At 36.2% G+C, this 27,905-nt stretch overlaps 1 protein-coding gene and 1 long non-coding RNA gene across 2 annotated transcripts in view; one reads left to right on the top strand and one right to left on the bottom strand.

The window, feature by feature from the left end:
* Nucleotides 1–11,541, top strand: part of LOC123866533 (nose resistant to fluoxetine protein 6) — a 55,278-nt gene extending 43,737 nt beyond the window's left edge. Inside the window, exons 3-12 of the mRNA XM_045908177.1 lie at nucleotides 1,715–1,908; nucleotides 2,357–2,642; nucleotides 3,657–3,820; nucleotides 4,420–4,588; nucleotides 5,582–5,775; nucleotides 6,411–6,536; nucleotides 6,689–6,894; nucleotides 8,045–8,187; nucleotides 9,632–9,743; nucleotides 10,135–11,541. Of these exons, the coding sequence (XP_045764133.1) occupies nucleotides 1,715–1,908; nucleotides 2,357–2,642; nucleotides 3,657–3,820; nucleotides 4,420–4,588; nucleotides 5,582–5,775; nucleotides 6,411–6,536; nucleotides 6,689–6,894; nucleotides 8,045–8,187; nucleotides 9,632–9,743; nucleotides 10,135–10,220 (1,680 nt within the window). The 3' untranslated portion in view covers nucleotides 10,221–11,541. The remainder of the gene's footprint in view (nucleotides 1–1,714; nucleotides 1,909–2,356; nucleotides 2,643–3,656; nucleotides 3,821–4,419; nucleotides 4,589–5,581; nucleotides 5,776–6,410; nucleotides 6,537–6,688; nucleotides 6,895–8,044; nucleotides 8,188–9,631; nucleotides 9,744–10,134) is intronic.
* A 12,121-nt stretch (nucleotides 11,542–23,662) lies between these two features.
* Nucleotides 23,663–24,513, bottom strand: LOC123866521. The gene is made up of 2 exons (XR_006796214.1): nucleotides 24,343–24,513; nucleotides 23,663–23,740 (listed from the first exon to the last, which is right to left on the bottom strand). It is a non-coding gene; the product is annotated as an uncharacterized LOC123866521 (long non-coding RNA).
* Nucleotides 24,514–27,905: the final 3,392 nt, after the last annotated feature.

Raw genomic sequence — 27,905 nt, 5'->3', positions numbered from 1 at the left:
GAGAACCTCCTCCTTTTTTGGAAGTCGGTTAAAAAGACGATAATTAGACTTATTTTGATTTGTTTCTAGAGTAACATGTCCAGATTGAATAAACCCTTTACTTAAAATTAAAATGTAAGTAGGTAACAACTGATAAAACAGAACGTTACTTTCGATAGTATCAAGGCTTTGATACTATCGAAACATACTCGTAAGGGAGTATTGAACAAAAAGAGTACTTACCGATTTCACAGAATATAATAAATAATATTATGTACTTAGTTGCATCACAGTACGATGGACAACCCTATTATCTACGTGCATGCAAATGCAAATGGTAAAATGAAGATCGCACACGGAAGACTCGCATAAGTCTCAAAAACCGGCCAAGTGCGAGTCAGACTCGTGCACCGAGGGTTCCGTACTCGGGTATTTTGTCGGACATTTTGCACGATAAATCAAAAACTATCATGCATAAAAATAAATAAAAATCTGTTTTAGCATGTACAGATAAAGCCCTTTCATATGATACAACACTTGGTATAGTTATCTTAATTTGAAAATTTAAACACATTTTAATTTTTTTTTCAATGATGTTACCACAAATTCACGGTTTTCAGATTTATTCCTTTACTTGTGTTATAAGACCTACCTACCTACTAAATTCCATGATTCTAGGTCAACGGGAAGTACCCTATAGGTTTTCTTGACAAACACGACGGACGGATGGACGGACGGACAGACAGACAGACAACAAAGTGATCCGTGATAAGGGTTCCGTTTTTCCTTTTGAGGTACGGAACCCTAAAAAACGATATATACAATCAAGACCCAGATTTCTCTTTATTTTTATGTAGGTATAATAGTTTTTGATCTATCGTGCAAAATGTTGGAAAAAATACTGTAGTACATACGAAACCCTCAGTGCGCGAGTCTGACTCGGACTTGGCCGGTTTTGTTTATTTAAAATAATTTAGGTTTGTAACTACTCTACCTCGCTGTATACGATCACCTTAAAGTAGATACGTAGAAAACACGTACTTAGGTACCTACGTATTCGTCTGCACTTCCTCGATCTATTTCCCGATGCATGCTAGCAAATTTGATTTATAAAGTGCATCAGGAAATAAACTTATACGACTACACATTCGGCATTGATGTGTTTCTAGGGTTGTCAGAAGAAAGCAACTTGCAATACAAGCTTCGTCTGCAACAAAGATCTTTTGATATAGAAACAGAATTCCTCTTTCGCACCGAAGTTATTGTGAGGGAGTACGACAATAAACCAAGAAGTTTGATTTAAATTAACTATCTATATGACATTATGTTAATATTATGCACATAGTAATGTGGTTCCTAAAAAATCGAAAGCTCACAGTCCGTTTTTTTGTAACCTTTGTGGGAAACGGGCGAATTAATCTTGATGTCGGTATGGCATAGATATATAATAACTTCCATCCACCCAGGATCTAGATATGGGTATCTTTGATGATGATTTTCATCCTGGAAAAGTCCCGGATTTCAAAAAGTGTACAATGGTACCCAATTTGCATATGATTTGACTTTGACTTTGATTTAGATAAAAGTATCTGTTAGTTTTTAATGAGCTTTTGGTACCTATGTATTATAGAACTACACAGCATGGATAGGTGGTCTACAGTTTATGAAGATATCCCCCAAACAACCTTAGTCATTCAAAGATCGGCTTTAAACAGCACATAATGTCCTATTTCAGATTAGGACTGGCAGAGGTGAGATTCTCCGTTGGGCGGTCTGCGTACCGAACACTTGCGACGCCAGTGCCGTGGCAGGGTTCGTGAGCGACGTGCTATCCCATACTGTGGGGAACTCGACTGGCGTGGAGGTTTCCGAGAAAGATTGCTACACGCGGAAGCCTATGACTGTCAGCACGCTGGACATCGTTTTCGTGTGAGTAGAAGAATTTACGAGTAACTATTTTTTTTGGTGCCTACCCGAAATAGAAAAAAGGAATCATTGTGGGATCACTTCGTTGTCTGTCTGTCTGTCGTGTCTGTCAATTCGGGGGAATTAAAACCTATAGGGTATTTCCCGTTGACCTACAACCAAGTAGTAGACGTAACCACAAATTCACGGTTTTCGGTTTTTTTCCTTTACTTTTGCTAAAAGACCTACCTGCAAAATTTCATGATTTAATTTAGGTCACCGAGAAGTACTCTATAAGTTTCTTGACAGACACGACAGACAGACGAGCAGACAGACAGACAACATAATAGTTCCGTTTCGTTTTGAGATACGGTACAATAAAATAAGTTTTAAATATTTCTAGATACTTATTGCTAACATTCCGTTACTCTCTTCCACTGAAAATTTACGAGTGCCTGTTTTTATTTTCCAGGGGCATATTACTGTTCTTTGGCGCCGTCCTCCTGTTCACAACTTCCTACGAGATCTACTCATTGCGTTGGAGGGGAAAGAAGAGTTATAGCGCTATCCACGAGCTCATCGTCTCTTTCTCTCTCATTAACAATACGAAGAAGATCTTGTCAACGAAACAGAACAACGCCCTTGGGCTCGAATGCGTCAATGGAATGAAGGCTTTAGCAATGCTCTTTATAATAGCTGGCCATGCTTGCTTGTTCATTGGAAGTGGACCTGTGATGGATGCTGAAGCTTGGGATCGGGTAAGTTATCATTCAACTTTTGATGTAGATAGCATTCGAATTTTGAACTCAAAGCTATAGGTACTTGAACTTTTGTTTAATCCATACTTCCATACTGATATTTATTATAAACTAGCTGACGCCCGCGACTTCGTCCGCGTGGATTTAGGTTTTTCGAAATCCCGTGGGAACTCTTTGGTTTTCCGGGATAATAAGTAGCCTATGTGCTAATCCAGGGTATTATCTATCTCCATTCTGAATTTCAGCCAAATCCGTCCAGTGGTTTTTGCGTGAAGAAGTAACAAACATACACACACACACACACACACACACACACATACAAACTTTATAATATTAGTGTGATGCGAAAGTGTATCTGTCTGTCAATCCTAAATAAAATAAAATCCTGTGGGAACTCTTTCATCATTCTGGATAAAAAGTAGCTATGTCAATTTCCGGGATACAAGTTACCTCTTTACCAAACTCCATATAAATCGGTTAAACGGATAGGCTTTTCAGAATCCCGTGCGAACTATTTGATTTTCCGGGATAAAAAATAGCCAAGTCCTTCCACGGGATGTAAGCTAACTCTGTATCATCAAAATCGGTTAAACTGTTTGGCAGGAAAAAGCTAGCAGACCGACAGACAGACATACTTTCACATCCATACTAATATTATAAATGCGAAAGTGTGTCTGTCTGTCTGTCTGTCTGTCTGTCTGTCTGTCTGTCTGTCTGTCTGCTACGTTTTCACGGCCCAACCGCTGAACCGATTTTAATGAAATTTGGTACAGACTTGGAATACATTCCGGGGAAGGACATAAGCTACTTTTTATCCCGGAAAATCAAAGAGTTCCCATGGGATCTAAAAAAATCGAAATCCACGCGGGCGAAGCCGCGGGCATCCCCTAGTATTTTATAATATTAGTATTGATAAATATACTAAAATCTTAGAATACTAAATAGCTTCAGAGCTCCTTGTAGCAGCAAAAATAATTGAATTGTATATCATAGGATCCGTTTGTGAATTTCCAGTTAATCCGAGACCCGACAAATGCTTTCATGCTGAACAACGCGCTGCTAGTAGACACTTTCCTATTCCTGAGTGCATTTCTCTTCAGCCGGCTGCTGCTTATCGAACTGGACAAACGAAGAGGCCGTCTCAACGTACTGCCAATATTGGTTTTCCGATATATTAGGTAAACTTCGCTTTACTCGAGATTTTATTTATATTTCCTTTGCATTGGAAAATATCCTTTGTGACATCTCTTTGTTATACTTTCCATGGGATTGTTTTGTTGTACATAGCTGGTTATTATTGTACTTATTTAGAACCAGAGAATTCAGAATGAGCATAGAAATGGAGTTTACCTATGTGATAAAACTAACAATGAGGAGATCCGTAAGGCAACCAGAGTAACCGACAAAGCTCAGCGGATTGAGATGTTTAGTTACCATTTCTATTTCCTTATTCTATAAGTTCTGTGCTGCTACCCTCTTAAAAAAAAACTTTAAAATTCGTATTTGATATTTTTTTAACCCCCGACCCAAAAAGAAGGGTGTTATAAGTTTGACGTGTGTATCTGTGTATCTGTCTGTGGCATCGTAGCTCCTAAACTAATGAACCGATTTTAATTTAGTTTTTTTTTTTGAAAGGTGGCTTGATCGAGAGTGTCATTAGCTATAATCCGAGAAAATCGGTTCAGCCGTTTGAAAGTTATCAGCTCTTTTCTAGTTATTGCTGTAACTTGTCGGGGGTGTTATAAATTTTTAATTTACACTTTTTTCATTTATACAGGGTGACTCCCGCCTATTCAATCGTCATACTGTTCTATATGACGTGGTTACCAAAAATCGGAGAAGGACCGCTGTGGGATGGAAGACTGCAACTAGAGCAAGAAAGATGCATGGAAGTGTGGTGGGCGAACATTTTGTATGTCAACAATTACATCAGTACAGATAAATTGGTAAGTAACCAGTTATAGCAGTTATACACTAGCACTTCTCCTTTCAGCAAAGGTTGCCTGGTAGAGATTGCTCCAAGCAATAAGGCCGCCTTTGCAAACAATTGTTTTTTCTGTTTTCTTCTTCTTCTGTGTTGTGATCCTTTACATGTGTTTTTGTGTGCAATAAAGTGTTCTATCTATCTATCTATAACCGACTGGTTCTGTTTTAAAATATTACGTTAATTAAGTGAGACCTTATTGCACCAAAACGCAAAAAAGAAAAATTGATATACCTAATATTAAAGAAGAATAAATAATATCATGGCGCTAAAATTTAATATATTTGGAATCTATATAACCGGATCTTTCGTTTGATATCGGACTCGATGCCTCAATCTCATTTTTTTTTCTTGGCGTATAACACACATACACACACACACGATTTTGTGTCGATGAAGTCATATAAAAAAATATTATGTTCATTTTAAATACGAAATTCATTTACACAGGCATTTTATGTTATGCCGATACAATGTCATGTAAATGTTAACACAAAGTTGTAAGCATTCAATTTATTACTTTAGTCATGCCATTAATTTTATTATGAAATTTTATTAGTTTTAGTCATTCCGTATAATGTCAATTTTATTTTATGTATAAGTAAAAGAACTTGTAGAAGTCTAATTGAATAAAAATATTTTGAATTTGAATTTTTTCCATAATTATGAAAAGTTAATTATAATGTTAAGTTAATTATAACTTTGTTTATTCCTAACAAATTATTTTATCTTTTGTTACTATGAACAATATTTGATATGGTTTTTTGCCACAACATTTAGCTTACGGTATCTAATAGGTAACTAATTTATATCTGCTCATTTCGTTGCTTTTTTAAAGTTCTAAAAAACAACGAAAACCTTATCAAAACGTATTGAGGTTCACATCATTCATCACTTTATGAGATTTGCATACTCCACGGACAAAACTCTACGGCTAAAATTTTCCTTTCCACAGTGTATGTTCCAATCGTGGTATCTGGCGGTGGACACGCAGTTATTCTTCGTGGCACCTTTCTTTATCTACAGCCTGTGGCACTGGAGGAGGTTCGGGCCCATATTTACCGCGGTGGCTACCTGTGTGTCCCTCGTCATACCCTCTGTCATCACGTTTAAAGAGAGTCTGGATCCGACCTTGCTGTTTTATGCTAAGTATGTCAAGAGTATGTCTAAGAGCACCCTGACCCGCAATTTGTTTTGACGTTGTTTTCCCTTTGAAAACTTATGTGCGTGAATCCTGATATATTGCTTTCGGTATAATGTTAACACCACGGATAAGATAAGAGTACTATTAAAAAGTCTAAAACAGTGTTTACTTTAAATATTAGTTACTGTGTCTGACAGAGTTTCACTCGGCGTCTTTCAATTTGATTGGTGCTTTTCCCTGTATTTCCACGGGAATTGAACGATGACATAATCTAGATTAAACTTTATATCTAGGTACAATGAAATTTCATCCAAATCGTTAGAGTCGTTTATTTTCGGGAAACTGTTTTGTCCTTGAATTCCCACGGGAACATACTAGGATGGAATATTAAAGGTTTTCTGAATACTTTACCGAAATCGTTTCGAGTTGCGAGCCGTTTTCCAGCAAACAATTACAATAGTAGGTAAAGTCTATTAAGTAGATATCTAAGATAGATAACAAACAAACAATTACAACAAGTAAAGTATACCTACCTAAAATAAGTTTATTTATATATTTATATATATTTTATATTTATAACTAATTTTATTTAATCTTTGGAGGTAAATAATTTAGAAGACAACTTTTTGTTGATTTTCAGGGAATTCACGGATTTCGCTACCAACCATTACTTTGTCGAAGCTTATATCAGAACTCACATGAAGATGACGCCATACTTTATGGGAATTTTAACTGGATATATCCTACATCGAATTCAGTTGGAAAAGTAAGTTTTTAATCGACACTACCGAGAAGGGGAAGTTTCTCAATTCGCTACGTATTTTTAACATGCAAAAAATAAATAAATACACAAATACTTATCCATTATTCAGCCACATTTTTTTTAAATTAATATATATATTTTTTTTTCAATTTCAGTTACGAATTCTCCAATGTCCTAAAAGTCTTTGGTTGGATGACCAGCATAGTTCTAGGCACGGTAACCACTTTTTCCGTAAGCTTGTTCTATCAGGACTGGTATCACTATAGTGCCATTGAAGCAGCAGCGTACATCTCACTCCACAAGTTTGCTTGGAGTATAGCCAACGGTTGGCTCATAGTTGCTTGTGCTACTGGTAATGGAGGTAAGGTTGAACTATATTTTTCTTTTTAGTTTGCGTGTTATAATCTAGATGGCACTGTACAGATTACAATCACACGTATGAAGTTTCTAAGCTAATAAAGGTTTATTATATTTTATGAACAACCATCCACATGCCCAATAATTTAATATAACTTGCATTAACGGCGAACAAAAATATTGTGAGGAAAACTATATGTCTGAGAGTTCTATATAATATTCACAAAGGTGCGTGATGTCTGCCAATCTGCCTCGCCAAACCCCTCTCATTCTGAGAGGAGATCCATGCTTAGTAGTGGACCGGCTATGGGTTGATCATGATTTATGATGCTAGTAAATTATTATTATTATAATAAAAAGATAATTCGATGGGTGTTACACAAAAGTCATTAAATAACGTAATTATAATATAGGTTTCGGTATATTTATTTCATCTCTACTTACCGACCACTTTATTCAGCTTGATTACAATTAAGTTATGTACAAATAGGTATGTGTAAAATTAATGAAAGGCAAAAGTTACGCAGATTATTATAATGACGAAGCACGAAAAACTTTTAGATACCTACCCATACTTTACTAGCGAAATATATCGAAAAATATTATTTTGTTCGTCAGAACTGAAAGTCTATATTAAAATGAATAAACCCCATAAATTATTTTAAAATGAAATAGCCCGCGGGAGTAACACGTGCAATTTTAAATCGCTCAGTTTTTTATTTAAGCACGTAAATTACATGAAACTTTGGTAGGGTTCATGGTAAATTGTTAGTTTTGTTAAAATATGTGACTTATAAAATAGTTTTGTCCAATACAACGTTTTTTTTCAAAAGTTCCAGAAAATCTATTATGACTATTTAAAATATTTAAAAGTACCTACAGTTAAAATTGAACTCACTTTAAATTGGCTATTAAAAATTCGGTGGAAACAGTGTTGTGGAAATTTTTTAGACAGTTTGAGTACTGTTAGCTTGTTTGTCTTTGATACTGAACCACATTGTATATGTATAAAATCAATATCCTCATCATAAAATTTTCCGGTATTTTAACATAATCTTAATAGTCCAGTCTCAGATACTGCAGTTATGGGTCTTTTAATAAAAAAATGTTTCGTTTTTAAATAGATTAGTCATGACTATAATTTACTGTTGCAGGTGTCCTTGGGAAACTTCTGACCTGGAAGTTTCTAGTGCCGATCGCAAGACTGACTTTCTGCGCCTATTTGGTTAACGGTATTGTGGAGTTGTACTATGTGGGACAGTTGAGGCATCCTTTGCATATCACATTCTTTACTATAGTAAGTATTATTAAGATTATTCTCTACTTTTTAACCCCCGACCCAAAAAGAGGGGTGTTATTATAAGTTTGACGTGTGTATCTGTGTATCTGTCTGTGGCATCGTAGTGCCTAAACGAATGAACTGATATTAATTTAGTTTTTTTTGTTTGAAAGGTGGCTTGATCGAGAGTGTTCTTAGCTATCATCCAAGAAAATCGGTTCAGCCGTTTGAAAGTTATCAGCTTTTTTCTAGTTACTGTAACCTTCACTTGTCGGGGGTGTTATAAATTTTTAATTTACACTTGTTATTTATATTTTGTCTTCTCAGTTTAAAAGATTATTGAAATCCGCTAGATCCACAAAATAATGCCTACTCCTTCAAATTATGATAAATTAACTCGCATTCAAAATTCAAATTACATATTTTACAAAATTGGATATAATCACAGGTACACTGCACATTTTTTGAAATAGAAGTGAAGTCATGTACTTATATTCATAAAAAGTCCAGAATTGACCCTACATCGTACAACTGGCAACCTTTTAGCGTAATTTACTGTGTATAATTCATCTAAAGTGGCCTTAGTTTGGAAGGCTTCAGTCGTGGCTATCAGCCCATTTCCAACGCCGCTAAACGATTTAGCGTTTCAGTGCCACCTAGAAACCGATTACGGGAATGATCGTTTGGAGTTTCAAACTGCCATACCCCTTCCAGGTACCTCAGCTTCAATCTTAGGCTGAGTTTCTTAGATTAAAATCTATAGACTGCACTTTGACTTTGCTTAGACTTAAGTTTCAGTTAAAATAAGACAGATTTATGCCAGCGGTATAGCGCTGTCTCGTTTTAACAGTGTCTTAAGTCTGAGCAAAGTCAAAGTGCGCTTTATAGATTTCAGCCTTAGAGCGTACCTAGGTACTTTGACTTTGCTAAGACTTTACTGTGAATTACAAATGTAAATTAAAAATTTATAACAACCCCGACAAGTGAAGGTTACAGTAACTAGAAAAGAGCTGATATCTTTCAAACGGTTAAACCGATTTTTTGGATTATAGCTAAGAACACTCTCGATCGAGCCACCTTTCAAACAAAAAAAAAACTAAATTAAAATCGGTCTATTAGTTTAGGAGCTACGATGCCACAGACAGATACACAGATCCACAGATTCACACGTCAAACTTATAACACCCCTCTTTTTGGGTCGGGGGTTAAAAATGAAAGTAAAGTCTGAGCCAATCATATCTAGTAAGCTCTACATAATCTTAGCCTGCATCGATAGTTACCATAAAGTGAGATCGTTGTCTCTAGGTTTTCTAGTAGTCGTTCTAGTAGTAGTACTAGTTTCTGTAGTAAGTATAATATGTAGAAGAAAAGTAACGGTATTCTAGATAACTTGCGTTGAACATGTTTATTTTTAAGTTGTCGGGTAAATCCATTATTAAAATGTTTTGTGTTTTACTTTCAGGCAGCAAACGCTATATCCCACATAGTTCTCACATTCTTCCTTGCCTTAATACTTTGCATTATATTTGAGTCTCCTCTACATGGTATAGAGAAGATCTTACTACGGATGTTTGGTAAGTTAGTAGAAAAATTGTTTTATACTTCAAAATTTTTAAAACTCTAAAATTCTCTCGATAATTGCAGTTACTTAATAAATTCTTTATGAAAACGTAATCGTCGAAATATCGATACTACGACTTTATAGCCTTTTGCAAATTAGTCATCGAATCAGTCAGTTATCTCTTGCCAAAAATTTTCAAAAATCCGATTCCCTGTCGAGTTAATTCAGAAAACAACCGTTTCTCGCTATTTTTATAAAAAAATGGCACAAGAATTGTATCCGTAAAATCCCCTTTATTTTTTCTGTGAATAGCGCAATTGCTTTTTTCATAAAAAAAAAAGAAAAATGGTAGATTCCTCCTGAATGAAGTTTACAACAAAAATAAAAAAGCAATCAATTTTCAGCTCGACCAGTATTGAGTGACAACGCGAAACGAGATGACTCCGCCGAGGTGTCCCGACATACTAGTCAAAGTAAATTGGAAGCGTAGTGTAATATTTACTTTTAAATTATTTAAGGGACTAGACAAATTTTCGTTAAGAGCCTACCCACAAACTTTCCGCTGTACTGGCCAGGTATTACCGTATTTCTACTGATACCACACGCATGTTCGGTCCATATTTAGAAAAAGAAAGTGCTTTAGAATATAGTTCCAATAGTAGTTTTTTGGATGATATCATCATACATCGCACCGTCTTACGATAGCGACTCAAAAATCTATTTATTCTATTCTATTCTAAAGAAAAATGTTATACCACTCTTCACTTGCGCTACGAAAGCCTGCGAACGGCGTGGAAAGCAGGATGGATGAGTTTTTCTAGCCGATCACGGATGGTGAGATGAAGAGCGGGCATAAAAGAATGTGTGAGTGTTCTTATCTTCACCGCAATTGGCGATCTTCTTCGGCTTTTCGGTCACCGCTTTATTTGCCGCGGTGTTAAATTTTGTGGGTAGGCAGTAATAGCCACCGAAAAAGTTCTTTCGGTCGCGTATTCGGCTTTGGCAAAATATCGGATGAACGATTCGTCAAAACCAATATTTTGTATTGTGCTTATCTTCGTTGGGCAAATGTTTGCCGAGCGCCGTATATTTGACTTTGACTTGGGCCAAAAATTTACTTTCGGTGGAATAAAAAATATAATTACCTACGCCTATAATAACATGTGTACATAATAGATTTTTTAATTGATTTGTTATTATTGTGGCGTTGTTCTGTGGTATAGGACTTCTGATAATTTGTTTTAGTATTATTGTGATAGTCTGCCGAAGAGCCATGTAAATATGAATTAGTTAAGTTCTGGGCAGATTACTTATAAGTATATTATATACCAAAGTTGGCGGCCTGCCGGCCTTGTTCTATTGTCTCGTGATTGAATATTGTAAGGATCAACGAATACACATCGAATGTGGACGTAACTTTAATACGTGTCTTTGAACATAGCGATATTTTCAAGTACAGTTGAATCGCATCAGACGCAACTAAGAGCGGTTTCAGACTAGCGTTTTTATAAAACACGCGCTCTTGGTAGTTGATTGGCAAATTATAGCATGTTTAACGTCCGTTTTCCATATTCGATCTATCTGTAATCCTTTAGTAAGTTAGGTACTTAGCAACGTTGTTATTTGTCAAAAATTGTGTGGACTTTTTTCAAAAATAACAACATTTCTAAGCTACTTATCGACAGATTACACATACATTTCAATGTATCTGTAATCTGAAGTAAAGGAATTCAAGAGCCTGCATATGATGAGTTTAACAAGCGATTCACAATAAATTATCAACAGCGCTAAAAGAGAAAAACATATTTAAAATAAGCGGGACTTCGTCTGCGATGGCGTTTGCTGGCGCGCGTGCTGTGCTTGTTTGGAGTGTTTTTTTTTGTTAAGAGTGGCTGGTTTTTGTGTTTGTTGGTGTTTTTTGGTGGTGGAACTGACTGGGAAGCGCTCTAAAGGGACGCCGCGCGTATGTCGGCGGGCGCCGGCGCAGACGGAGTCCATACTTGTATAAATTCAATAACTTGAAAATATCACAAACTTGACATTGGCTAATCAGAGTAAAGCCAGATTAAAGAAAAAAAAAAATAAGCTGAAACTGTATCATTGTATTCTAGCAAAATAAACGGTTATGATTATGATTGCATTTGCAGAGCTCATTTTAGTCGGGTTGCAAATGCAAGGGAAATAATCGCTATGTACAAAGACGTTAAGGGGAATTTCCGTGGGTCGTCGCCACGGCAAACGGCCTTTTTTACCTAATGTACCAGAAGGTGGGTAACGTTTTTAGGAAGTATATAACGTATGTATGTACCTATCAAAAAAATTGTTGGCGTACGCCCATAGTGAGTTTGAAAAAAAAATGCGAACAGCAATGAAGGTAGATTTTTTTCATGAATAGGTTTTTAAAATTACCGTGGGATTATTTACAGTTTTGCAAAAAGATTTATGATATTCATGAAAAAATAAAAAGAAATGCTTGAAATTAAAATTGATTATTAAATAAACAAGTGTAAATTAAAAATTTATAACACCCCCGACGATCCAAAGTATTTGAGTTTTCCAAAACATCATTTTCAAATAAATAATTATGTATTTAGGCAACGTCCATCTTGACAGCTTGACATTTCTCTATTGACATAATATTATGAACCTGACGGTTATCTAACCTTCTTTTCTACAAGAAAACTAGAAAAGAGCTGATAACTCTTAAACGGCTGAACCAATTTTTTTAGATTATAGCTAAGAACACTCTCGATCAAGCCACCTTTCAAACAAAAAAAACTAAATTAAAATCGGTTCATTCGTTTAGGCGCCACGATGCCACAGACAGATACACAGATACACAGATACACAGATACACAGACACACAGATACACAGATACACACGTCAAACTTATAACACCCCTCTTTTTGGGTCGGGGGTTAAAAAGAAACCCACGCAAAAGCCTAAAATATCTTAGCCGGGAACAAACAAAAGTAAACAATATCCCCGCCTGCCACACTCTTTAGAATTGAAGTTTAATTATGTTTTGTAGTATTTTGCTTAGGTTTCTATCATTTTGCATCATATTCAAATTTTCATTTTCATGGTGTTGTAATAGTGATGGTGTAGTGCGTCAGCCGCGGCATGGATGTCGCGCGTCAGTCGCTTCAGCTGCGACCACGGAAGTTTACCTCAATGAGTTAGATTTAAAATTAATATTAGGCTAAAATTAATATTGTTTACCATAAATATTATGTCAAAGAATTTAGAGCGATGATATTATTAAATTTTATCTATTATAGCTAAGTACCTATTTGTATTTACCTACTTTTATTAAAGCTAATGAAAACTGTATTGCTCAAAAGAATTGTGAGAATGAGATTTTTGAACTTTTGATATTAAATGATGAATTGTAATTCTTGGAGTTTTTTTTAACCATTTAAAAATATGTCATTTTTAAATAAATGCCCTACCTAGAAAATATTTTTTTAATTTTGAGGCAACTTCAATCGCGAGTTTTGACAAGTTACGCAGATTGGTTGCGCCAGAGTTGAAGAAAAACGGGTTACAACTCCGAATGGGTATAAAAATAGCATAATATCTGGTTATTAAAAAATAGTTTTAAACCAGTTGCACCATTTGAGGGCTTCTCCCGCACCTGCTCGATGACCTCCATCTAGCAATTTGGGAATTAATAACTTCTAAATTGTCTTTGGTCTTGTCTTGTCTGGTGAAAATTTTAACTCTATATCAATCACGGTTCACGAAATACAGCCCGCTGACAGACGGACGGACGGACGGACAGCGGAGGCTTAGTAAGGGTCCCGTTGGCACCCTTCGCGCACGGAACCCTAATAATGCAGTGAATAATATCAGAGCTACGGGAGCATACAACTTTATTCAGAAGCAATAATTTGGCTTAAACTGCCGACTGCAAGCGTTGCGCATTGCCCAGCGTCGAGCAAAAGTTAGTCAGTTTTCAATTACTCGCGGCTAAATTAAGCTCTAGTTGAAGGCATTGATATAAGAAATCAAAGATGCACAGGTCATAAGAAACTTGACCAATAAAAGTGACAGCATTTTCTTGAAGCGTCGAAAAAAATTAACAAGTTAGGTAAAATACCCATAAGAATATGATTTGGAATATAGCAAAACAATCTATATTTGTTTGGTTGGACTTGCACGTAGCGGTTTGGTATTTTTTGTAAGAGCATAACAATATGTTTTTGTCTCAACTTTTTGATGCGCAGGTTTTTGTCACGATCTTTTCTTTCCTGCCTGCCTGAGAGATAGTTTTCCACAATATTCTCATAGGCATGTGAAGTCTGCCAGTGTGTACTTGGCCAGCGTACTACGGCCAAACCCTTCTCATTCTAAGAAGAGACTCATGCTCAGCAGCGAGCTGGTAGGTAATAAATAAATTTAATAAGTACTTAATGCAAATTATGAGTGTTTACTGTATTGTTATGCCAAGAAAACCACTATCATTGTAAATTAATGGATGGGGTTGCGATACTCAGCAATGACCATCACGACATCGAGCTAGAGAATACCTACTAGTATTCTGTGATGTCGGTTGATGCATATCAATGGTAGTAGGCAGCAATTCGCGTAACTTGCATAATCTCTATGTTCGCTCGTATTTAAGCAAATGCAGGACGGACGGAAATTTTCGTGACGTAATCCGGATTACTCTACGCTTTCTCTTTATTACACTCTATGATAGACCGGGAGTTAGTGGGAATTTTGAAAAGGCAATTGATCACACCTTTGTATAAAGTCCTCAAACAATGCGTATTGCCAGTGATGACATAGAGTTTTAGAGCCATAGAGCCTCGATAGCTCAACGGTTGAGGAGCGGACTGAATTCCGAAAGGTTGGCGGTTCAAATCCCACCCGTTGCGCTATTGTCGTACCCACTCCTAGCACAAGCTTTACGCATAATTAGAGAGGAAAGGAGTATTAGTCATGATTAGCATGGCTAATATTCTTTAAAAAATTGTCGCTGGTTAGTAAAGATTAATACTAATAATAATTTTTCTGTATAGAATTCAAATACCAGCGACGATATATGAATCCAAGATATGGTGGGTAACTCTTGGCCTCCTTAGAAATCTCAGAGTCACTCAGTGGGTGACGGAGAGAGCTCCAGTCATAGGGTTAGAGTTTTTCTTCTTGATCAAAATCAGGAATGAGGAGAACCAGATCAACCGACGTACGGGTTGCAAAGCTGAAGTGACATTGGGCAGGACACATAAAATAATAGATGTTGGTACTAGAAAAGTGACTTTGTACCAGAAAGCGTTGCGTTAGGTAGACAGGCAACATTAAACAGGGAACCACTGGATATCATACTAATATTATTGTAAATATGAAAGTGTGTTTGTTTGTTTGTTTGTTTGTTTGCTTGCCTTTCAATCACGCCGCAATGGAGCCACGGATTGGCATGGATATAGTTGAAAAACTGGAGAGTGACATAGGCTACTTTTTATCCCGGAAAATTAAGAGTTCCTACGGCATTGTAACACCCTAAATCCACGCGGACGAAGTCGCGGGCCTCAGCTAGTCCTGTAATATTTTAAGTTTTCTTGAAAATCAGAATTAGATCAAAATGTATCACTAGCTCCTGGCCAATGAGTGTATATCCCTGGTAATACATCTAGGCTTTGGGGTGGACAAATTTGCTTAGTAAATATACTTGTTTGCTTTAACAGCTTATCGCTGGAGGGGTAGTTTTAAACTGGGAACATTTGGAGTTTTTACACTTTACTTCTTTACATGTTTTAATGTATTCCCACCCACTTACGCAACGACGATGTTTTATTACCTCCGAAAACTAATCCCCTATTATATTTATATGTATTATAAAAGTGAAAGTGTGTTTGTTGTTTGGTACGTCCTTTAATCAACTCAAAGAGTTCCGAGGGTTTAAAAAATAAACCTAAATCTATGCGGACGAAGTCGCCGGTATCATCCAGTAACAAATTGGTGCGTTCAGATTATGGAACATTTTACCGTCATTGCTTTAATAAAAATATTATAAAGCCATGAGACATGTTATAGAATCATGTTTCATCACATGTTATTATGATCTGGACTCAACTTTTAGTAATTCTGCTCAAATAGTACAAGTAGCTATAATGAACCAGCAAAGTCAAACTATCTGTTAACAAAGTTCGTACTTTTGAATAATTGGCTGATATTTAAGCAAATGAAAGCCGCACAAATTATTACAGGAATTTTCGTGACGCGATCCGGCTTGAAATATGGTTTATCTTTATGAAGTGCTAGATTTTAGTGTGACAAAGTCCTACGAGTATTTTACAATACTATGTGAATAGTAGGTAGGTACTAGGTACTATTAATAATAATAATTGTCGCCATTCTGCAATACGTTTTTCAAACTATGTGCCCCGCTTATTGCCACTTTAGCTTTGCAACCCGCTTGTCGATTACTTTGTTTTAGGTTTCCGAGGTACGGATTCTTCTTATGAGACCCATAGTTAGCGACCATGTATTTGGATCCATATATCATCACTGACAACACGCACTGTTCAAAAACTTTGGTCTTTTTCAGGCAATGAGGAATTTTGCAGCCATGTTCGATTTCGTACTGAGAAAAAGGTCTAAACTGTCGAAACAACGAAATGCGGTTGTTTGTCTGTGTGTTGTATAAAACCCCGCAAGGTTTATCTTGCGTAAAGTAAACTAAATACGCCTACAGCCTATACAAACAAGGATCAGTTTACAGGCGTTTGTTCTTGTCACAGGCGCCGCGTCAGGGAGACGTCTTTGGAACAAAAGGGTCATAGAGAGAGAGAGAGCCCGCTAAGGTCGAACCTTCGTTATTTTATAAAAGCTGAAAGTTTCTCTGCGTATTGTCCCCAACACAGGGAGGAACGATCAGCGACTATGCAGGTTGGAACATGGTAGCAAAGACATAAAATCTGACGTCAAAGCATAAAGTTGATTTTAAGGGGTTCCGTACCTTAAAAGGAAAAACGGAACCCTTATAGGATCACTTTGTTGTCTGTCTGTTTGTCTGTCTGTCCGTCGTGTCTGCCAAGAAACCTATAGGGTACTTCCCGTTGACCTAGAAACTTGAAAGGTAGGTAGGTAGGTCTTATAGCAAAATTTCAATTTTCAAAGTAAGATAACTATACCAAGTGGGGTATCATATGAACCCTCAGTGCGCGAGTCTGACTCGCACGGCCGGTTTTTTTTAATATTTATTGAAAGGCGGTTGCCACCATCGATTTTGGAAGCCACCCTATGGTTGCCACGAAGTGTCTGGCAATGCATGTGTTTCCTACTAATATACCGAAGTACGGGTACTTTTACGGTTCTGCCCCCGGAATACTATCTACCACTTCAATATATTCCTCAAATAGTCCACTATAATATTTATGATACTCCAGGTATTCTAGTATAAAATTGGCTCGATACAGGAAGTTTCGAACAACAAAGTCGGCAAACACTCGTCAGAACTTGTTTACACAAACACTAGCTACGGAACTAACACAATGTAATCAGAGGTTATACTATGTACCTTGTAACATGTTTCTAACATAGTAAGTGTGAATAAGAAATTACAAGCTCAAATTAATAATCTCTCGTCAAAAACAGGTTCCTTAGGATTATAATAACACTATACGTGGTTATATTTTGTACTTACTTTTTTTAATTTGCATAGTGGCCATTTGAATTTTTTTTTAAATTCAGGTGGGTACTAGTTAGCCATTGACTGTAATCTCACCTGGTGGTAAGTGATGATGCAGTCTAAGATGAAAGTGGGTTAACCTGGAAGGGGTATGGCAGTGTTTATTAAACCCTTAACTTTTGGTTTCTACACGGCATCGAACCGGAACGTACGTAAATTGCTTGGCGGCACGGCTTTGCCGGTAGGGTGGTAACTAGCCACGGCCGAAGCCTCTCACCAGACCAGACCAGAAAAGAAACTATAAAATTCCAAACCCCTGCCTGCCGGGAATCGCAATTTATTTGGCAATAGAAATGTCTAGCACTGTCTGCGAGATTCCGCAAATAATACACTGCAATAATTTCAGCTATCTTCTCTACCTACTACGATTCATAATGTATACAACCTGGTGATAGACAAACGAACGGATTGACAGAAAGACAGACGGCAGAGATTTAGTCATAGCTCCCTTGGTTGCGGTACCCTAAAAATGTGGTTTTTGGGTAAAATTTACTTAAAAAGCTTTAAGACTTTCCAAGCTAATAACACAAGATTAAAAATGATAAAGCAACGTGGATGGGAGCGACAAAAAAATATTCTCACCTTGGCTCATTTTCAGCAAAAATGGCCGCCGAGATGGGGCTGGGGGATTTTTTTACCCTTTTAGGAGGCACCTGCAACACCTGCGATGCTTAAATTATGTAAATATTTTTAATTCAGAGTCTCCCTGTCTGTTCATGTTTAGGTAAAAGGAAATTTCGGAGTTAAATTGAAAGGAGACGGCGCTTTGATGTGCCTAAATAAGTTACATGTTTGGCGAAATTTTTATAAAAGTGGAGCGTAATTCGAATAAGCTTTATATAAAACCGTAATATTATTTTTGTATTACGCTTTCATTATACTTTATAATGTTTGGTGTACTCGCAGTGTTTTGCTTGTATTATATGCGTAAAAGGATACTGGAGGGAAAAGTACCGGGCCTTTTATTTTTCTAGAATTATGTGGTTTTACTAGTAGTTAGGTACATGAAATTAATGATGATTGGTCCGTGGTGCGTACCTACCTTACTTTAGTATGCAGCTTGGTTTTATGTTAAGCAAAGCAAAGTAGGTAGGTCCCGGGTTCGATTCCTGGCAGAGGTTATTCCAAATTATATTATTTCTAAACTGTGTTTGTTCTAGTCGAGTGGGAGGTTTCTGTCGTGAATACTTACCCACTACCAGCATAGCCGAGTAACCAAGCGATTAAGCCACAGATTAAGCGTTGCGATACAATGCCGTGTAGAAACTGATAAGTAGTATTTGTTGAATAAAACTACCATACCCCTTCAATGTTAGCCCGCTTCCATCTTAGACTGTATCATCACTTACCACTAAGTGAGACAGAAATCTCAGTCAAGCGCTGATTTGTAATGGAATAAAAAAGGTTTTTATTAGAAGATTGCTTTAGTAAACCTTTGCAAACCTGTAAATTCTGTAAAGTGGATAAGTTACAAGTACATAAGTAGGTACCTATTCTATACTAAAATCACATTTAAAATAAAAAAAAACTTGCCTTGGAGGCGCATAGATACAGTGGCATTTTTTATAAAATGAATCCATGTTAGTGATTTTAAACTTAAAGCCAACAAGACAGGCGCAAAGAATACGCGAACTTTGTAAAACACTAGCAACACTGCAGTTGACAACTTAAAGTAAATAAGACAAGCATCGAAGCTCCATATACTATCTCTATGCTCCAGCATATCTTTTAAGAGGGGTCTCTTCGTCACTCGCTTCATACAAACGTAGTTCCAATTTCATTTGAATATTAAGCAACCAAAGTCCATGAAATTTTGCAGATATATTCTAGAAACTAATATCTATGTCTGTGGTTTTCCAGATTTTTGTTAAAATATTCGGTTTCAAAGTTAAGCGGTCTTAAAAATTTACATACAAATCTTTGAGCCCCTGTAATTTTAAAACTACGTATTTTTAGAAAAATCTAAAACACCACAGACACAGATATTATTTTCTAGAATATGTCTGTAGAAATTGGAACTACGATTGTATGAAGTGAGTGACGGAGAGAGCCCTGTTAACAATTTTAAAAGAACATAGGAACAATTACTAAATCAAATTACATTGTGAAGCTTCTTCAGGGTCAAAAACCGTCTGAAAAATGTAAAGCTTAGACTACATGGCACTAAAATGACATTTAAAGTTAATTTTTATTCAAGTTTTTTCAAGCTTTTGTAAATCATCAAATCTAGATTCCATTTACAACCCTTACTTAACCATACTAGTGTTATAACTACGAGTGTATATTTGTTTTCTTGGTTTGTCCTCCAATCACGCTCAATGGAGCAACCAATTGGCGTGATTTTTTGCAAGGATGTAGTAAGGGACCTGGAGAGTTACATAGACTTTTTATCTCGAAAACTCAATGAGCTCCCACGGGTTGTTGAAAAAGCTAAATCCACACGATCGAAGTCGCAGGCATCATTAAGTAAATAATATTAGTATAATTGATCAGGTAACTGGACTCCAGAATCGAAATTACTATGATAGTGTGGTTACGTACTCATCCGGACAGAGTCCGTGAAAATACGTTCCGAAGTATAGTTATATTAGTCATAGAATTATTATTTGTATGGTAGCTTACGCACTAGATCCGACTTCCTTCATTCGATATCTCTCCGTCATGCGTGCGAATATCTCGGATGTGCCTCGGATTCAAATCGGACATAATGACTTAGATATGTCAAAGATGTCCACTGAAGAGCTTTTTTTTGGATCAGAGTTTGGGTAAACAATATCCGAATTCAATGCGAGTTTTTCGTATTTTCACGGATTCGGATCGGATGAGTGCGTAACCGCTGTAAGAACTGTTCCAGGAAACGGTTCGGCTTATAAAATAAAGAAAGCTAGTATTTTTCTCACTACTTAAATAAACAATGACAATATTTCGATAAACTAAATCCCGTACGTGCCCTATCGGTGGAATGTAATCCAAAGCTTAGCTAGTCATCCCAGACGAGATTAAAAACTTTATGGACTTATCAGCATAGATTGTGTCTTTATCCACTCATAAAATGAAAGTTTAAAATATTTTCGACAGTCTCTCGATGTATTTTTTATCACGTTTCATAAAAGACGAGGTTCGGTTAATGTACCTAGTAAGTTGTTATTATTATTTGAGGTTTTATTAAAATTGCTTTTTTTAAAATTTATTAATTTGCAGACACAAAAAAAAATCTTAAAAAAACTAAATTAAAATCGGTCCATTAGTTTAGGAGCTACGATGCCACAGACCGATACACAGATACACACGTCAAATTTATAACACCCCTCTTTTTGGGTCGGGGGTTAAAAAGGCTTACAAATGTCGAGTTCAAGTTGGCGGCATATTCTCGTATGAAATCGAGTGCCACACCATACAATAAGAATAAGTTAATGTAACCGTATTTTGTATACTGCACGAACCACGACAAAAATGTTATATTACAAAGGAAATTCGTAGGCAAATATTGTCCTCTTTTATTGCGACGACATCCCCGCTCAGAATTTTGCTTACTTTATTATAAACATACGGGGGATTGTACTCTTTCGCTTCCAACACTAGCTTTTACCCTCGGTCCCGCTATACCTACTTGTGTCGTATAATTTGTAAATTACCTTTTCAGATGATGATTTAGACAGACGAAAGGTTCAATCGTAATTAAAACGATAAACGGATTAACTGACATATTTATATACTTGCAGCTTAAATTTTGAGAGACTTCTTACAGTTACATTAATTTATTAACGCAGTAGCGATTTTGATTCAGTAAAATTTTACCAATTGGTAAGCACACTAGTTGGTTACCAAGTGGTGTGGTCTTATACGACGTGATAGTAGGCCGATAATTTCTTAATTGGTTCTATAGCTCTAGTCTGGTTTGGTGGGTACCTTTGGCCGAGGCTAGTTACCAGTTACCACCCTACCATAGCAAAGCCGTTTCGCCAGACAACTTAGCGTTCTATTCGTAGTATAAAGCTGCGTAGAAGCCAGTTAGGGATATCACTTCTAACTTAGACTAGATCATCACTTACCACAGTGAGATCTCAGCTAAGAGCTAACTTGTTCCAATCTAAATAAAAAATCCTGTTCAAATAAAACGCCCGGACAACCCTACAGAGTTCCATCATAACATTCAAACTAGAAAGAGACATGTAGAGAGGGAATGTAATATTTTTCGAGAGGAATGCGTAGCTCGGCCGGGCCGTGACTGAAGTGCCAATTTCACCGAATGTTAGATTGATAGGCGTGCTCTGAAAAACATCGCGTGTGTTTCCATTCGAAACCAATGCAGGATTTTTTATTTTTGACAACTATATATGCAATGTTTCTATGCAAACAACGGTGGTAAAATGATATTTTTAAAGTCAAGTTTCAGAACATCTAAAATCTAAATTATTAAAACAATGAAACTAAAACTAAAAACCTTAAAAAATATAATATAATAACTAAAATAAATTATTATAAGAAGTCCCTTTAGTTATTAATTAAATATCTTTGATATTTTTCTAAATCTTCAACTTATATCTGAACAAAAATAGCTTTCTTCAAAAGAGCTGCATCGGCTCTCATGCCATTGAGATTAAGATCGCATGCCAGTTGCCACTGCTATGATTGCTTAGCAATTGACATAGTTTTACGTTCTTTGAGATAGAATTTTGATTGTGTTAGTAAGTAAACATAAGAGTGGCCTAAAACTGGGCAAGTCTTGGCATTTACACGCAATAGTTGTACTGGTAAAGGTAACAAGCTAAAGTGACAACAGAAAATCAAACCCCTATGGAGCGTGACACTAGTGATTGTATCGCTTGTCACGCCGCCTGCAAATCATGTGTGAACTGCGCCGTACCTGACGCGAATTGCGATTACACTCCTTTGATTGTTACGACGGCGTAAAGGAAGCTTAAATAAAATATCCCTTGTGTGAAGTACTATATACTTTATACTTGCTATTGATACTGGCATGACGTGGTTGGTTTGTTCTTCAATTACGCAGCAAATGAGCAATGAATTGACGAAACTTTTTGCATGGATGTAATATAGTCAAAGAATGGAGAGTGACACAGACTACTTTTTTTCCAGTTCCCACGGGATTTTCAAAACCTAAATTCACGCGACGAAATTACGTCAGCCAGTAAAATGAATAAAAGGCTTGCCTTTTATGATACAAACTAGCTTATGACCGCGACTTCGTCCGTGTGCATTACACCACACACCTTTTTTTACCCCCTTTGGGTTTGAATTTTCAAAAATCCTTTCTTAGCGAATGTTTACGTCATAATACCTATCAGTATGCCACAGTCCGATCCGTCTAGTAGTGTAGGTATATTTAGGGTACTTTCCCCTATATCTTTGAACATGATATCAAATGGCTATAATTATATCATGACTATTAGGATAACAAAATCGTGTTAAATGTTAAAAGTCACAGGGGATTTCTTGACTAATGCGTAATACCTAATAACATAGTAAGTAATAATATTATTTACTCAACGGCTCAACCGATTTTGATAAATAATTGGATTCGTCTTCATGGTGCGAGTGTCACTGGGTAGCTAGTAGAAAGTTAAGGCCTCTAATCATAAATTTCAATCTTATTGTACCAACTTTCTTGCAAATAAATTATCTTATCTTATCTACATAAAAAAAACACAAAATGGCAGATTATATGCGCTTTAATGTGAGCTTTGTAAAAATGCAGTACAAACCATTTTCGGGGGGTTTGAAAACTTTTTCAATTACTTGTTTTATTAAATATATGCAGTCTGTCAAAATTATTTATCAATAAAAAGATTCATTTCGAAAAAAATGAGGATTAAAATAAATCGCATCTACAGTTCATACTACATGTATAATGTATATATACTATATCTTATAATTATATTTACTTAATTATTTTGTATTCTAAGAGTTGTTATACGCCGGAGCAACAGCATGCGACAAATAGAAACATTAATTTTAGCGAGCAGTCTACTTTATACTAATACACACTTTGATTAGAATTGGAATATTACGGTGCGTCAGTCTGCCGACGATTCTTTCTACAAGTTTAAATGATTGTACCATTCGGATCTGTGTCTCGCTGCAATGTCGCACTATGTCGCTCTGGCGTAAATGAAGCTTTAGGGCTAAAGAGGCGTAGGCGATGTCATGTAACATCAAAATCTATCGCAATCGCACTTATTCTTGATGCAGGCTCCCCCGGGAAGACCGATTCTTCTGCAAAATCGGTCACATTCACGGTAGTCACAATCTTCGCGCTTTGCCCTTTCCAGGACAGCATCTTTAGGCTCTGAAACGAATCAATCACAAACCTGTTTTCAAAAAACATTCGAAATATATTTCGAAAATATAAAAAAAAAATATTCGAAATTCAATTAGAAAACATAGTTTTATTTGTGATCGGTTGGTGACTCAAAATGGTTAGCGCCAGCTGAGATTTTTGGCTCTATCGTATGGGATTACATAACAGAGAGAGCGCTATAGATAGTGTAGATTTAGGTTTTGTAAAGTCCCGTGGGAACCCTTAAGTAAATAAATACGATAAAAAAAACCGGAGTAAAAAGTATCTGATGTTAGTCCCCGCGATGTAAGCTATCTCTGTACCAAATTTCATCAAAATCTAGTAGAAGACGTAAAAAGCTAGCAGGCAAACATACAGAAACAAACAAACAGACAATATAATATATGTAGCTAGTCTAGATTTACGAGTATATTCGTTAAATAAACGGTGAGAATGCAGTCGATGAAAGTGGACTCAATGTCTGTCTGTCTATTTGTCTATCTGCTTTTCACGATCCATCCGTTTAACCGATTTTGACGTCTTTGATATAAGTTACTTTTTATTCTGGAAAATCTAAATATATATAAATATAGGTAATTTAAAATTCTTACCGACAAGCATTGCTGAAGTCAAAGAAAATAAAGCCATCATAACAGCAAATATAAACAAAAAACCTTTCATTTTTGGAACAAAAATAAAGAAATAATTATTTAATTACTCTCCTAGGGTCAAAGTAAGACTGGTAATATGAAAACTGTCGCTTCTTATTTATATCACAAGACGGTAAATTCCTGTGGCCATGTTTATAAACAACTTATGATGCTCTTAATACCTAAGGCTTTTAATAGGTATATTTAATGTTTCGTAAATTCAAATAAAAAACCGGCCAAGTGCGAGTCAGATTTGCGCACCGAGAGTTCCGTGCCTGAGTATTTTCCCGACATTTTGTACAATAAATCAAAAACTATTAATCATAAAAATAAATAAAAACCTGTTTTAGAATGTACAGGTAAAGCCCTTTCAATCCTTTCATATTATGATACCCCACTTGGTATTTAGGTATTTGTTCATAGATACATTATTTTTGTGCTGTAACCACAAATTCACGGTTTTCGGATTTATTCCTTTACTTGTGCTATTGATGATTCTAGGCCTACAGTTTTCCTTTTGAGGTATGGAAATCGGATACCATCAGCATCATCATTTTAGGGTTCCGTAACAAAAGTATAAATCAAATCAAATCATATTTATTTAACCAAATGTATCAATACATACCTACCTATAAGGTTAGACTCGTTCACAATCTACTGCCACCAGACTGCCCCGGACAGTGTGCAAAAATATAGCTACAACCAAAATTTTTCTTATGTTTACAACACAACTATCTGATAACTGATCATTTTAACCATTTCATTGGTTTGACATACACAAGCAGTTCTATCTCAGAACATCGTAGTCATCAGAGTCGTAAATATTTTTTTTTTCAATATTTTATTTTGTTTTATTTAACGTCATAAAAATTACTCACAGCTATGTTTATGACAAAATTATCTGAACTAAATATTTCTTCGAAGGCAAATAATAATTACTTAAATATGCCCATACCTACTCAACGTACTCAGCGTTTTATTAGTTTCGCTCGTTTCGCTAAACAATAAAATTATGTTTATATATTTTTAAGTGAAGTCAAAATATAACATACAGGCATTGCATACAGGTCATCGCCTATAATCTGGAAAGGGGGATATTATTAGTCATGATTAGCATGGCTAATATTCTTTAGAAAAACAATCGATTTAACTAAAAAAACACGTCAAATTACGTCTAACGTTTATCTCGTCACATCTTTGTATTTCCTACAAGCTCCCTTATTAAGCAAGCGTTTTGACTATGTTAAAAGTAGCTGATTTGACTAGTAGTCTTCATCCCTATCAGGTCACATTGGATGAAATTTCTCAACAGTACGCTCCAAGGTTCAGAAGAATAACTCCTCAGAGAAGTTTACATAAACAGTCACTTGTGGTCACTCTTGTACCACAGTTTTACGAATAGTAGCTTGTTCATCGTAAAACTGTACTTTTACTAACGTAGTAGTGTCTTGCAGTAGTTCAGTTCGCACAGTGTTGCGTCCTAAAATTTAACAAAAGCCTCTCTTTCTATCGCATAAACTCTTATTTTTTATCTTTCTCTCTCTTATGAGGTAAGAATAACGCAAGGGCTGTCGAACGACACTCCTCCGTAGGTTTATTTCCTGGGCCACGTGACCAAGCGACCCCGACCTGCTTTAACTTTTAAGCTCAATTTTTATGGAGTTTTATAGAACTTGATTGCTTAGTAATTTAAATGTTAATCAAACTACATTTGTATGGACAGCGCTGGCGAGCGCGCTAGGAGGACTTCTTTTAAATGGTCATTGACAGGAGGGAAAGAACCTCGTATAGTGACATAATTAATTAGTACGTAAATAAATATGATAACTTCTTTGTTGATAAGAAAGTGGCTAGTAAGATAAGAGCAACCTACATTATGGAACTAAAATATACCTATCTTTGATAAGTATATTATTATCTTCTACGCATTCATAGTACCGATTTATAGTAGCCGGCAGAAAAAAACAATTTTTTACTTTGATATCATAATTTATTCACAATATAGTATAATAATAATTATAATTAGTCAGCAGTGTATGGTTATAAGGAGAGCTGAGTAGGTATAATAAAAATTAAACAGCTTTTGCATCACAATGTGCAATTCAAAAGTTATCGCATTTGCACTTATTTTTGACGCAGACTCCTCCAGGGAATTTTAGTCTTCGACAACGTTGGTTGCATTCCTGAGGGTTGCAGTTCCGAGCTCTCACTGTTTCTGGTTGAAGGGCTTCTTCATCTGAAAAGAAAAAAAAAGTTAACTATCTTATGAAAAATACTAATTTAATCATGCGAGAGACTCTAAGCATAACTCTCTCCATCGCCCGCTGAGCGACTCTGAGATTTCTTATGAGACCCACAATTAGCAATTATATCTTGGATCAATATGTCTATAGTCTGTTACAACAATCCAGATCTTTGCGTAAGTAGTTAATTTGGGCTGACGGGAGTCTTCGGCCGTGGCCAGTTACCACCCTTCCGGCAAAGCCGTGCCGCCAAGCGCTTAGCGTTCCGTTCGACGACGCCGTGTAGAAACCAAAGGATTAGTTATGGATTTGAAAAAATGCCATACCCCTTCCAGGTTAACCAGCTTCCATCTTAGACTGCATTATCACTTACCACCAGGTGAGATTGCAGTCAAAGGCTAACTTGTATCCGAATATTTAAAAAAACCACTAACCAGCAATGCCAGCAGGTAAGAAAGACGCAGATGCAGTCAAAGCAAAGAACGCTAGAATCATAGCGAAGAAAACGAAAACACCCTTCATTGTCGTATTTAATACTTATAAAGCGAATATAATATCGATTATCGATATGATATCGATGCTCCACTGTGTTCTATTTGAATAGACTGCAAGACAAATCCCTTTATATACCCAGATACGAACGTTCGTATATTAATACGCAATGCGGGTGTAAAATCATTTGAAATTGCAAGCAATTTTGAAATTCAAGCATTATTCATTCCTAAAGCTATTGTAAATAATATTGTTGTTTAAACGATACTAGGGAAAGTACCGATATTATGATAATAATGTTTGCGAAATTCTGTAAACGAGGTATGTAGATCTAAATTATTGAGGAAAAATTGAATAGTATGTTTTAGTATCGCAGACTAAAATATGGACGAGGTGGATGGAGTGCTTTCAAAAAAACATTTTCACCAAAGTAATGCAAGTATGAGTTACGCACATGTTAGTTTTCTTTGAATGTAATTACCTATGGTCCTCAGCGTTCCTCATCCAGCCACTTCCCGCCAGCCGCTTTATATCGTCGGTCCATCGTGCTGGAGGGCTCTATAGGGAAGGCCTATGTCCAACAGTGGAAGTCCACAGGCTGATGATGATGATGATGATGAATTATCTATGGTAGTTTTCTTTGAAGGCAACTTGCCGTCACGTCTTAAAAGGTTCTCGGCTTTCCTTTGCGACAAGTGTACATCATACAGAGGCATGACTATTATTTTTATTCCTTATAGGCATTCAACCTAAATCCCCGTGGCGATGTCGCCATGTGGATTTAGGTTT

The sequence above is a fragment of the Maniola jurtina genome, chromosome 6 (assembly GCF_905333055.1).
Source record: "Maniola jurtina chromosome 6, ilManJurt1.1, whole genome shotgun sequence".
Classification (NCBI taxonomy): domain Eukaryota; kingdom Metazoa; phylum Arthropoda; class Insecta; order Lepidoptera; family Nymphalidae; genus Maniola; species Maniola jurtina.
This window is presented reverse-complemented; position numbering and strand designations above follow the sequence as displayed.